The 13,985-nt window shown below is 43.5% G+C and overlaps 1 protein-coding gene across 2 annotated transcripts in view; it reads right to left on the bottom strand.

Moving 5' to 3' along the window:
• Positions 1–859: 859 nt before the first annotated feature.
• Positions 860–13,985, bottom strand: part of LOC111975045 (tetraspanin-15-like) — a 31,469-nt gene continuing 18,343 nt past the window's right edge. For both annotated transcript variants that reach the window (XM_024003206.2, XM_024003205.2), the window contains 4 exons: positions 9,188–9,304; positions 7,649–7,699; positions 6,797–6,913; positions 860–5,141 (listed from right to left, as the gene is read on the bottom strand). In XM_024003206.2, the coding sequence (XP_023858974.1) occupies positions 4,767–5,141; positions 6,797–6,913; positions 7,649–7,699; positions 9,188–9,304 (660 nt within the window). In that variant the 3' untranslated portion in view covers positions 860–4,766. The remainder of the gene's footprint in view (positions 5,142–6,796; positions 6,914–7,648; positions 7,700–9,187; positions 9,305–13,985) is intronic.

Here is a 13,985-nt window from a genome sequence, read left to right as displayed (position 1 = left end):
TTGGCTCAAATGCATTAAGGAAATAAATTCCCAAAAAGTACTTTTACAAGGCATACCTGTTAATTGAAATGCATTCCAGGTGACTATCTCATGAAGCTGGTTGAGAGAATGCCAAGAGTGTGCAAAGCTGTCATCAAGGCAAAAGGTGGCTACTTTGAAGAATCTAAAATATATTTTGATTTGTTTAACACTCTTTTGGTTGTCTACATGATTCCATATGTGTTATTTCAAAGTTTTGATGTCTTCACTATTATTCTACAATGTAGAAAATAGTAAAAATAAAGAAAAACCCTTGAATGAGTAGGTGTGTCCAAACTTTTGACTGGTACTGTATATGAACCACAAGAGATTGGTGGCTCCTTAATTGGGAGAACCGGCTTGTGGTAATGCATCAAACATCAAACAAATTGTTTCCAAGGTGTTTGATGCCATTCCAAACTTTTGACTGGTACTCACATTATATATAGTAGATGTCTACTTGACACATTTGAAGACATGTCTTGAAAGTTCTGTAAAAATAGAATGCACATTTCATATTTTTACAAACCCAAATTTGTACCACTTTTGAAGAGCAACCCTATGGGACTGGTCAAAAGTATTGCACGATATAGGGAATAGGGTGCCATTCGGCAAGCACACCCAGAAATCCACCACACAAAACTATGTGACCATTACAGCATCGTTATAAGACAGGCCGCGTCTGAAATGGCACCATATTCTCTATATAGTAGTGCACTACTTTTGATCAGAGCCCATAGGGTTTATAGTGCCATATCAGACGCAGCCACACTTTACATGGGAGATGTTTGCAGCATCAAACGTTTACAGGCAGAATATAGATGACATTAGAGCAAAGAAATCAAATTCAAAACAGCTTTATTGACAATGACAGTAGTGTTTATACAAGGCCAGAGCTAAGATGAAGCTCAAACAGTGCAATAAATCAGATTAGATATGAAAAAGATCCTAGCTTTACATGGATTGATATAATTTGGATGGGATTTGTTGTATCCCTTATAACATTGGTTTGTGTTTCAAAAAGCTAAGTATAAAAAAAAAAGTATCTTTTAAAAATGGAAGAGACTGAAAACCCCTGATGAGACCCTGAAAGAGCTGTAAACAGTTTCCTTTTTAACTTAATTAAAATACAACACACACACTTTCCACTTGGTTCCTGAATAGGCAGTTCATACATCAAACATATAGTGCCGTTGAAAAGTATTCAGACCCCTTGACTTTTTCCGCATTTTGTTACGTTACAGCCTTATTCTAAAATTGATTAAATAATTTCCCCCCCTCCTCAATCTACACACAATACCCCATAATGACAAAGCAAAAACATGTTTTTTAGCCATTTTGCTAATTTACAGAAAATTCTAAACTGAAATACCACATTTACATAAGTATTCAGACCCATTACTCAGTACTTGTTGAAGCACCTTTGAGCGAGTACAGCCTCGAGTCTTCTTGAGTATGATGCTACAAGCTTGGCACACCTGTTTTTGGGGAGTTTCTCCAATTTTTTACCGCAGGTCCTCTCAAGCTCTGTCAGGTTAGATGGGGAGCATTGCAGCACAGCTATTTTTAGGGCTCTCCAGAGATGTTGGATTGGGTTCAAGTCCGGGCTCTGGCTTGGTCACTCAAGGACATTCAGAGACTTGTCCCGAAGCCACTCCTGCGTTGTCTTGGCAGTGTGCTTAGGGTTGTTGTCCTGTTGGAAGATGAACCTTCACTTTTGAGATGGTGCCAGGTTTCCTCCAGACGTGACTCTTGGCATTCAGGCCAAAGTGTTCAATCTTGGTTTCATCAGACCAGAGAATCTTGTTTCTCATGGTCTGAGAGTCTTTTAGGTGCCTTTTGGCAAACTCCAAGCGGGCTGTCATGTTTGTTTTACTGAGGAATGGCTTCTGTCTGGCCACTCTACCATAAAGGCCTGATTGGTGGAGTGCTGCAGAGATGGTTGTCCCTCTGAAAGGTTCTCCCATCTCCATAGAGGAACTCTGGAGCTCTGTTAGTGACCATCAGGTTCTTGGTCACCTGCCTGACCAGGCCCTTCTCCCCTGATTGCTCAGTTTGGCCAGGCAGCCAGCTCTAGGAAGACTTGGTGGTTCCAAGCGTCTTCCATTTAAGAATGATGGAGGCACTGTGTTCTTGGGACTTTCAATGCTACAGAAATGTTTTGGTACCCTTCCCAGATCTGTGCCTCGACAAATCCTGTCTGAGCTTGACGGACAATTCCTTCAACCCCATGGCTTGGTTATTGCTATGACATACACTGCCAACTGTGGGACCTTACATAGACTGGTGTGTGCCTTTCTAAATTATGTCCAATCAATTGAATTTACCACAGGTGGACTCCAATCAAGTTGTAGAAACATCTCAAGGAGGATCAATGGAAACAGGATGCACCTGAGCTCAATTTCGAGTCTCATAGCAAAGGGCCTGAATACTTACTGTATGTACACTACCGTTCAAATAAAAGCAAATTTTTTTGTCCATTAAAATAACATCAAATTTATAAAAAATACAGTGTAGACATTGTTAATGTTGTAAATGACTATTGTAGCTGGAAACAACTGATTTTTAATGGAATATCTTCATAGGCATACAGAGGCCATTATCAGCAACCCTCACTCCTGTGTTCCAATGGCACGTTGTGTTAGCTAATACAAGTTTATAATTTTAAAAGGCTAATATTGATCATTAGAAAACCCTTTTGCAATTATGTTAGCACAGCTGAAAACTGTTGACCTGATTAAAGCAATAAAACTGGCCTTCTTAGACTAGTTGAGTATCTGGAGCATCAGCAACTTTGGGTTTGATTACAGGCTCAAAATGTCCAGAAACAAAGAACTTTCTTCTGAAACTCGTCAGACTATTCTTGTTCTGAGAAATTAAGGCTATTCCATGCGAGAAATTGCCAAGAAACTTTAGATCTCATAAAACGCTGTGTACTACTCCCTTCACAGAACAGTGCAAACTGGCTCTAACCAGGATATGAAAGAGGAGTGGAAGGCCCCGGTGCACAACTGAGCAGAGAGGACAATTACATTAGAGTGGTCTAGTTTGAGAAAATACACCTCACAAGTCCTCAACTGACAGCTTCATTAAATAGTACCCTAAAACACCAGTCTCAACGTCAACCGTGAAGAGGCGACTTCGGTGCTGGCCTTCTAGGCAGAGTTCCTCTGTCCAGTGTCTGTGTCCTTTTGCCAATCTAAAAAAATGTTTTTATTGGCCGGTCTGAGTATGGCTTTTTCTTTGCAACTCTGCAAAGAAGGCCAGCATCCGGGAGTCGCCTCTTCACTGTTGATGTTGAGACTGGTGTTTTGCGGGTACTATTTAATGAAGCTGCCAGTTGAGGACTTGTGAGGCGTCTGTTTCTCAAACGACAAATGCTGATGCTCCAGATACTCAACTAGTCTGAAGAAGGCCAGTTTTATTGCTTCTTTAAATTAGGTCAACAGTTTTCAGCTGTGCTAACAATATTGCAAAAGGGTTTTCTAATTATCAATTAGCCTTTTAAAATGATAAACTTGGATTAGCTAACAAAACGTGCCATTGGAACACAGGAGTGATGGTTGCTGATAATGGGCCTCTGTATGCCTATGAAGATATTCCATAAAAAAAAAAAATCTGCCATTTCCAGCTACAATAGTCATTTACAACATTAACAATGTCTACACTGTATTTCTGACCAATTTGATGTTATTTTAAAAATGGACAAAAAAATAGATTTTCTTTCAAAAACAAGGACATTTCTAAGTGACCCCCAACTTTGAACAGTAGTGTAAATAAGGTATTTCAGTTTTTTATTTTTAATAAATGAGCAATCATTTCTAAAAACGGGTTTTCACTTCGTAAATATGGGGTATTATTGTGTGTAGATTGCTGAGGGATTAAAAAATTAATAATCTAATAATAATTTAGAACAAGGCAGTAGTTTAACAAAATTGTGGGAAAATTCAAGGCGTCTGAATACTTCCCGAAGGCACTGTACAAACCGGTAGAAACGGAATCAAAGAGTTCATACAAAAAAGAAACAGGCTACACATCCTTCACAGACATTGCCTCGAAGCAAGACAAGATTGGCTACTCCCATTCCTCTGCTCTGACTAGCATGATCATCTCAAACAAAAAAAAATGTCAAGTCGGTATAGTAAATAAACATGTTGTGAATTGTCTTCTGACTATTGGGCCATTTGAATACAGCCTGAGGTATGCTTTAGCACATGAGACACAGCTCAAAATAAAAGATTTATAAAATACCTGCAAACAAATTTGAGGAAAGGTCAAAAATAATGCAGAGACCGCAGCTCATTTGAAAGCTCCATTTAGAAAAAAGTAAAACAACTGTTAAATTAGTGTCTAAAAACCACTGCAGCATCTTGTTCTTTGAAAGACTAACAATTATTTAAAAAACAGGATAACGATTGCTCCAATAATGCCTTTCCAAAGTGCCAATCTCTGGTCGGGTTTCAGGCCAACTGCATGCATTGCATCAACCAATGGATGTGTGCCACGTCATCAACTGCGCAGTCAGGCATCAGATTGCTATATCATATAATGTGGTTAGCTGATATGTTAAACACCTATCCAGCCATTGAGATCTGGGTGCGTATGCAATGTAGCCAGCTGGGGAACATGGCCATTATAACCTGTGATCCTGTCACTTAATGTCCATTGATTGGTTTGACCACCAAATAGTGCAACAGGTCTAACCTGTCCTTCAACAAACACACAGACCAAAACAACAACAAAACAACTCAGAGAAATTCTAAAATTAAATATTCCCTTCTTTTCTGCTTCCGCCCAATGTCTACCTCGTCCAGTCTAAGCCCAGATAGCTTGAGGTCTTGGAGGGATTGGGCCAGGGGCCTATGGACCTGGACGGGCAGGGGTCGCTGGACCCGGATGGGGATGGGCTTTAGGTCAGGGTCAGACAAGATGGGGTCTAAAGCTGGCAGGGGGAGGTAGCCTCCGTCTCTGGGCAGACACAGGCAGCAGCCAGCACCAGCCAGGTCCAGCTCGCTGTACTCAAAGCCAGCCCTCTTGAGGATCTTGAAGTCCACCATGTCCATGGACTCATTCATCTCCACCAGCAGGTTCCAGAACATACAGCTCAGCACGATGCCCATAAGCTGGAGAGACACACAGCAGAGAGACCAGTTACATTTACTCTGACACTGGGACTAGTACACACAGCTCAGCAGGCTGGAGAGAGAGGCAGGGAACACAGCAGAGATGTAAGTAGCCTTGCAAGAGCCCAWCTCCTGGTTCTGTAGCGTGAGTCAGCTTGATGTACAAGTTCACCTCCTGGACAGGACGCTAGTCTATRGCAGCGCCTTACCCCTAATCTGTCTCCATAATGCTTGGGTCCCATTTTTACAGTCTTTGATATCACTCGGCTGGGGATCAAACTCTGACACCCTTATTCCCTATATAGTTTTGACCAGGGCCCATAGAGACTGGTACCCACAGCCAGGGGGAAATATTCCAGCTGGATATTCAAGGACCACCGCATAGAAWCCAGTTTAGACCATGTAACTATGTTTTTAAATATAATGCACCGTCATGTTCGTGTTTAATGTGCTTGCATGTACCTGACACCATAAAAGTTGCAGAGGCATACACATATCCAACTTTTCAATTAAGTAATATCTTACTTTGGTCCCAAGGTGGGTAATGCCTGGGCAAGCCAACTTGAGTGTGCAGCTGTCCACTCCCCCAGTGCTTTGAAATTAACTAGTTCCCACCTGAGCTTGCCTGATAAGAACCCTCAGTTTCCTTTTCGGTCTGTCTGCTACTGGACTGGACTGTCTGGATTGCACCTCATCCCCAAAGAATAGGCACATTTTATAATAGTGCAGCTGCTGCAGAATCAGTATGTGGTGTAATTACACATCTCCAAGGGGGCTCGCATAGAAGTCTGGCTGCAAAATTGTCACAGCACAGGAGAGTGAGGATAAAAGTAAAAATAGGCTGATTGTCTGTCTCCCCCACACTAACGCTCTAAACTAGAACTAAAAACTAAGTGAATGGATAATAGTAAACAACAAACTCTGATTTATTCAAATTGAGTTTATAACACAATAAAAATCATCCAGCTCCTTGTTGGTTATGAAAGCGTTAATGTTACAGAGATACTGTATCATGCAGTGTAAACTGGCTAAGCTACAGTACATGRAGGCTAGGCTAGGCCATGTTGCCAACAGAGAAGGGAGAGGGTTGCCTAGCTAAGCCCAAATTTACAGCTCTTCAGGGGGAGTGCTTTCTACAGACACCATTCACATCACATTGTGCGTGTTCCAAATGGCACCCTATTCCCTATTATTTATTTATTTTTTACATGTGTTTTACCTTTATTTAACTAGGCAAGTCAGTTAAGAACAAATTATTATTTTCAATGATGGCCTAGGAACAGTGGGTTAACTGCCTTGTTCAGGGGCAGAACGACAGATTTTTTACCTCGTCAGCTTGAGGATTCGATCTTGCAACCTTTACTAGTCCAACGCTCTAACCACTAGGCTACCTGACGCCCCCCTATAGGGCCCTGCTCAAAATTAGTGCACTATATTGGGGATAGTATGCCATTTGGAACACAGAAATTGTTTAGTTCTGTGTGTGAGGCAGACACAATATAATGAAGTGGTGGACAGACTGACAAAAACTGGTTAGGAGTCAATCAAAATGCAAATGTGCTAGGAGAAACCTCCCGGGGATGGAACGACTGAGTGAATAAATACACACGCACGCTCTCACCTGGTGCAAGCGTGCGTGTGCGTCTGTGACTGACCTGTGGCAGACCTAAGGCACAGCAGAGCCCAATAGTTGCTCCCACGTTGTCGCCCATCCACAGGTTGACAGCATGGATACAGCCTCGCACATGAATCACCTCATCTAGGACCTCACGCTGACAGAGAAAGCAAGCAAACGGGCAGAATGAAGGAGAGAGGGAGGAGAAGACAGAGGAAGAGAGAGAGACTAAATGAAATGCATTTGACTGAGTGTAATTCAGTTTGTATGCACGGCATTAAGGCAAAAATCAAGACAGTCATTTCACAATGATGAGGCACTAAAATGCTAACATGAACAATAGAAAAACAGTGGAAAAATATATTCTACTACAACAAACTAATAGTGTGCCTTAAAAAAAAAAACTGTTCAACTATTCCCCAAAAACAACTGTGATTTTCCAACATACGGTACCAAAGACAATATGGCTCAAGGACAGAAAACAGAAACAGCTGAATCAATATCACAACACCACCAGCCACTACCAGCAGGCACAATATAGTGATAACCAATTACCTTATTTGCCGCATACTGCAGCTAGAGAGAACAACCATTTTGGGGCCATAAAAGTAAATYCTCCTGTTGCTGCTCTTTTCCCTGTTGCCATCTTTTCTATGCGTCCCAAATGGCACCCTATATAGTGCACTACCTATGCGGGTCCTGGTCAAAAGTAGTGCACTTTATAGGGAATATGGTGCCATTTGAAACATAGCTTCGGTCTCTGCGCAGAATGACAAGCTCCACAGGCTAATGAAGGCCAACAAACAAGCAGCACACTGAGGGGAAATGGAGGGGGGGGTAAAGATTTCACAGCCTATTAGGACTGGGATATAACCACTTATCTTCCCCTTACCTGCTGGCTGAGAGTCTTGTAACCACAAAGAGTGTTGACAACCTCTCCCACCTGGGAAAACGAGACAGGGAGAATATGATTATGAAGATGAGTCATGTGCAAATAACTATCATTTATTTGTTTTGTTTTTTGAAGTCAGGTAAGTATCCTTGTTGTTAAAAAGTACATTTATGCACGTCGGACACCAACAGACACATGTTGTGGAGCACATGGCAGAGAGCTGGACATTCCTTAATCAGTTTATAGCTTTGTGGTGCTTTGGAGTTGCCCTGTGTGGGTACAGACCAGAGGAAGAAGCAAAGAAGAGAGACAGAGAGAGAAGAAAGACAAACAGACAAGGCACAGAGAGAGAGAGAGAGAGAGAGAGAGAGGGAAAAAGATGAAGTGATAAAGGAACAAGAGAGAGAGAGATAGCGAGAGGGTGAGTTAGACAGGGAGAGAGGAAATGAATCATGAGTTCAGTAAATGGATTTAATTATCTCCCACTCCCTCAACTGACGCCGAGGTCTCGGGGTCTCTTCCTGTGCCTYAGTGACTCCACACATTTCACTGTAACCAATTCAACCAGCGTTAATTGCCTAGTAATGCAGCATGAGGCCGGGGATGAGAGGCAGGGGGAGAGGGCCTGTACTMAAAGCAGAACATGGATCCACTCACTCAATTCATGGCTAGAGGGCTGTATGGCTTTGTCTCTTCATTTCGCTCTCACAATATCTGACCTGTGCACGTAAAACACCAAAGATGAACAGTAGCGCTAGAACATGGTTAGCTTACTCATCGAAGCACAAGGAAAGGTCTCCCTGATGGGTGTGTGATTCCATGTGGTAGAATGACATTCACCCCCCCCCCCCCTCCCATTTCATCTGTGTGTGGAGATCACCTTTACAAATAACAGGGTCTTAGTATATGATTAAAAGGGAAGAGAGTAGAGTATTGCTTTGGGGTTTAGAGACTTCTTCAGTTTCCAAGAACTGATCTTTGTTTAAAATAAATMAGGATCCCTTATTGCTACAGGCCACTGATGCTTCTCACTACCTCTGCAAGGCTCAGTGTGCTCAGTGGGTCTGTGTGTGGGTCTGGAGGAGCYCTAAATGAGATCCACAGAGACATGTGAGCGGCTGATACGGAGGGCAAATATAATATTGGCTAAGGTTTATGTGGGCTACCGAGTGGCGCAGCGGTCTGAGGCACTGCATCTCAGTGCTTGAAGCGTCACTACAGACACCCTGGTTTGAATCCAGGCTATATCACAACCGGCCGTGATTGGGAGTCCCACAGGGCGGCGCACAATTGGCCCAGCGTCGTCCGGGTTTGGCCAGTGTAGGCCGTCATTGTAAATAACAATTTGTTCTTAACTGACTTGCCTGGTTAAAATAAAAAATCAATGTGTGTTATCAGTTCCACGTCACGGTCTAGATAAAAGGTGACAGCTGGAGAATGGTGCCAATGGATGTTTAAAAATAATCTACTGTGTGTGTGTGTGTGTGTGTGTGTGTGTGTGTGTGTGTGTGTGTGTGTGTGTACGACGAGAGCATTCACCTTGTGGCGGACACAACATGTATAAGGAACGCCACAGGCCAGCGGTCCGGTGCCATTGCAGAAATGGTATTGATTGACACCCCAGTCCTTGTAGTCGTCCCCACCACAACAAGAGAACTGGAGAGGAAAAGAAACAGAGAAAAAGAGATAGAGAGAACGAGGGGAGAGAGAGGGAGAGAAACAGCACCAAACACAGGCAGCAGGTATCTTAATGAGGTAAGCGGTGGGGGAAAAACAACCACAGTGAGTGACTGCTTCCCTGCTCAGGTCAGAACCTCCCTGTCACCTTGGACTGGAGCCCTGAGGACATTCTCTACTCTGCCTCGGTACCAAATGGCACCCTATACCCTCTATAGTGCACTACTTTAGACACAGATTATATACAGTTGAAGTCGGAAGTTTACATACACCTAGGCCAAATACATTTAAACTCAGTTTTTCACAATTCCTGACATTTAATCCTAGTAAATATTCCCTGTCAGTTAGGATCACCACTTTATTTTATGAATGTGAAATGTCAGAATACTAGAAGAGAGAATGATTTATTTCAGCTTTCATTTCTTTCATCACATTCCCAGTGGGTCAGAAGTTTACAAACACTCAATTRGTATTTGATAGCATTGCCTTTAAATTGTTTAACTTGSGTCAAACATTTTGGGTGGCCTTCCACAAGCTTCCCACAATAAGTTGGGTGAATTTTGGCCCATTCCTCCTGACAGAGCTGGTGTAGCTGAGTCAGGTTTGTCGGCCTCCTTGCTCGCACACGCTTTTTCAGTTCTGCCCATACATTTTCTATAGGATGAGGTCAGGGCTTTGTGATGGCCACTCCAATACCTTGACTTTGTTGTCCGTACTTCCACAACTTTGGAAGTATGCTTGGGGTCATTGTCCATTTGGAAGACCCATTTGTGACCAAGCTTTAACTTCCTGACTGATGTCTTGAGATGTTGCTTCAATATATCCCTTGACAAAAATCAACATTTTTGTAGTGTCTCAAAGTAAATAAGGCATACTTTTATGGACTGCTGAATACCAACTATCATCACTTTGATCATTGTATTTTAGGTAGGGATACTCGCAAAAACAGCTTTCCATCCCTTGATCGGCGGGCTCCTTCTTTTCGGTATGCTGTCTGCCTCCACAAACAGAACGGACAATAGACAGACGCAAAATGGATTTATAAACCATTTTCGAATATTAGCCTGTTCGGAAACTCGCTACTACATCGCACAGGTTCGGGCGTATCGGACTTATCGGTCTCAGAAACTGCGCATCCAGGCTCACACAGAAACAAAACAAACGAATGGAATTCAATAATTGAACTGACGTTTGGTCAAACTTTGTTGTAAAAATGAAAATTAACAGTACTTTGGTTAATCGCTCGCCATAATTGGCAAAAGCATTTAATGTTCCTCGCTTGGTAGGCTATGGCTTCTATGCACGCTGCTGTCATAAGATCCTGTTATTTGCAGTGACGCTGAATTCCTAAAGATGGCACCCTGCAGTGGTTCTGACCTTTCACCCCAACCCGCTCTCCCTCTCTCCCATCTCCTTCTCTCCCCTACTGCCCTTTCTACCTCCCCACCTTCTCTCTGTCTTCCTCTTTCTCCCTGCCGTACCCCTCTCTTCTCTTACGACTCCCATCTCACGTTCTCGCCGCTTCTTACCCCCACCCTCCTCCCTGTCTCCCGCTCTCTCTTCCTTCCCTCTTGCCTGCCTCTCTTGACTCTCTCCCTGCCTCCCTACGCCCTCTGCCCCTCCTACAGCTCCTGGCCCTGTGGTGTGTGCGTGGGGTTGTACGCGGGAGGTGAACGCCAGAATAACCGTACCCGGAGGGGTGTTCCTGGCCCCCGCTGTTGTGCTCATCCTGCTGGGCCTGGTGATGTTCACCGTCTCCCTGGGCAGTGGGCCTCATGGGCAAAGCCCTGCTACCAGTGGACAATAGCGGAGGGAGTAAAGGAGGAAAAGGAACCCTGCTACACATTGGTGTAGAGCGGGAGGATGGAGCGTGTGGGAGAGAAGATAAGGAGGGAGGAAAAGGACTCTGCTACACATGGTGAGAGAGGTGGATGGAGTAGGATTGGAGAGGGAGATGAGAGCGGGAGGAAAGGAAGGAGGGGAAAGTTATGTCGGCGGAAGCACATGGTGAGAGTAAAGGGATTGGAGGGTAGATGAGATGAGAAGGGAGGAGAGGGGGAGGACATGGTGTGGGTGATGGGATAGAGACATAGCGAGGAGAAAACCCCCTCACGAAGTCAGAGAGAGAGAGAGAGGGAGGAGGGGACTGACTGGGTATGTCAGTAAGCCTGATGACGGGTTGCCTTTCTCAGCCCAGCAAGCCATCTGCAGGGCACTTTGTTCTCAATCAGTTATCTTCTCTCCAAACTGGGATATACAGATAGCAGCTAAAGTCCCTTAACTCTGTCCTGTGGTTTGTGTCATGCTAACCCCCCCCCCCCCCCCCCCTCTCTTCAAAGGGCTTTATTGGCATGGAAACATATGTTTACATTGCCAAAGCAATGGAATAGACAATAACCTAAAGGGAAATTAACATCTCTTTTTCTCTCTCCTCTCCACAGTCTTTGTGTGTTCTGTGTGTCCTACTGTTTCCTGCAAGTTGTGGCTCTCATCGTTGCACTCATCTTTGAGAAGAAGGCCAGTTCTCTAATTTCTGGCACCTACACACATGCATGCACGCACACGTCATCTTGTAACATGTTCACATGGTACAGCAGTGTCCCTTTTGGCATAGCCTCCAGCCACGAAAAGATCACATCACAGCAGCATTCAATGTGATGGATGATGACTTCCATCGCTCAATCATCCCCACCCCTCTCTCTTTACTTCTTCCTCCTCTCTCTCTCCTGTAGACATCAGCCTTGTTCCAAAAGTAGCATACGAGAGGGAATTAAACACTATTACGATGATCTGGACTTCAAAAACATCTTGGACTTTGTGCAACAGAAGGTAAGAGAGACTCACTTTACATTAACGGAAGCAACAGACAGGATATAGTTGATGTGTGTGTGTGTGTGTGTGTGAATGTAGGATACACTGAGATGGATAGAGTATGAGTGATTGAAAAAAACAACAGACTGAACTCTGTCATTATTAAATCCTCCCACTACACACACACACACTAGTCTTTTGAGAGGTTGGCTAATTTTGTATTTTATCTCTGCCATTCATCCTGGTTAATTAATTAACCAGACCACATATATATTTATTTATTTAACCTTTATTTAACTAGGCAACTAGGCATAATAATCCTCACTGCTGCAGGCATTCAATCTTCATTGGCCACCATTGTTTCAACCTCTCAAGCTTTCATTTCCACCTGTGTAACAAAAGGGCGCACACTATTCTCTAGACAGTCTGCTACTGATCGACAGAGCCATATGATTCCTGGTCAAAAGTAGTGCTCTATATAGGGTGTCATTTGGGGAACGGCTGTTGTCAGTTGCACACCTATTAGAGTGCCTCTATCTCAATCAGCAGTGGAGTACAACGCTGTTGAGCCCACAAGAGAACAACACAATAACCAAGCTGCTGCTGCCACTATAATACCAAAAGATACCAAAGCGTTGACCGCTGTCGTATCTCTACTTTTCTCTCTACGCTGCTATCAACATGCTAGGTTATCCATCTGATTTCCTACAGCCTGCACGAGTTTAAAGTGTAGGCTTTATTTGAGTGTCAAAGTCCCGGTTTACCTGGGGCCCTCGCTCCCTGTCTTGACAATCTCCACATCGATATCGATTTGCTGGGGGAAATGGTTGTGAGATTTGAAGTCAATGAATGAAGCCAGCCCTGCCTGGGTTGAAAGGATAAAGATTGGGTGATTCCAATGGCTATTATCTGCAGTTGAAGTCGGAAGTTTACATACACTTAGGTTGGAGTCATTAAAACTCGTTTTTAAACCACTCCACAAATGTCTTGTTAACAAACTATAGTTTAGTAATTTTTCCAACAATTGTTTACAGGCAGATTATTTCACTTATACTTCACTGTATCACAATTGCAGTGGGTCAGAAGTTTACATACACTAAGTTGACTGTGCCTTTAAACAGCTTGGGAAATTCCAGAAAATGATGTCATGGCTTTAGAAGCTTCTGATAGGCTTATTGACATAATTTGAGTCAATTGGAGGTGTTCCTGTGGATGTATTTCAAGGCCTATCTTCCAATCTCAGTGCCTCTTTGCTTGACATCATAGAAAATCAAAAGAAAGCGGGCCAAGACCTCAGAATTTTTTTTGTAACCTCCACAAGTCTGGTTCATCCTTGGGAGCAATTTCCAAATGCCTGAAGGTACCACGTTCTTCTGTACAAACATAGTATGCAAGTATAAACACCATGGGACCACGCAGCCGTCATACCGCAGGAAGGAGATGCATTCTGTCTCCTAAGATGAACGTACTTTGTTGCGAAAAGTGCAAATCAATCCCAGAACATTGGCAAAGGACCTTGTGAAGTGCTGGAGGAAACAGGTACAAAAGTATCTATAGCCACAGTAAACAAGTTCTATATCGACATAATCTGAAAAGCGCTCAGCAAGGAGAAGCCACTGCTCCAAAACCGCCATAAAAAAGCCAGACTACGGTTTGCAACTACACATGGGGACAAAGATCGTACTTTTTGGAGAAATGTCCTCTGGTCTGATGAAAAGGGGAGGCTTGCAAGCCGAAGAACACCAACAACATCCACGGGGGTGGCAGCATCATGTTGTGGGGTGCTTTGCTGCAGGAGGGACTGGTGCACTTCACAAAATAGATGGCATCATGAGTGGGGAAATGATGT

The sequence above is a fragment of the Salvelinus sp. IW2-2015 genome, linkage group LG15 (assembly GCF_002910315.2).
Source record: "Salvelinus sp. IW2-2015 linkage group LG15, ASM291031v2, whole genome shotgun sequence".
In the NCBI taxonomy this organism is placed as follows: Eukaryota; Metazoa; Chordata; class Actinopteri; order Salmoniformes; family Salmonidae; genus Salvelinus; species Salvelinus sp. IW2-2015.
This window is presented reverse-complemented; position numbering and strand designations above follow the sequence as displayed.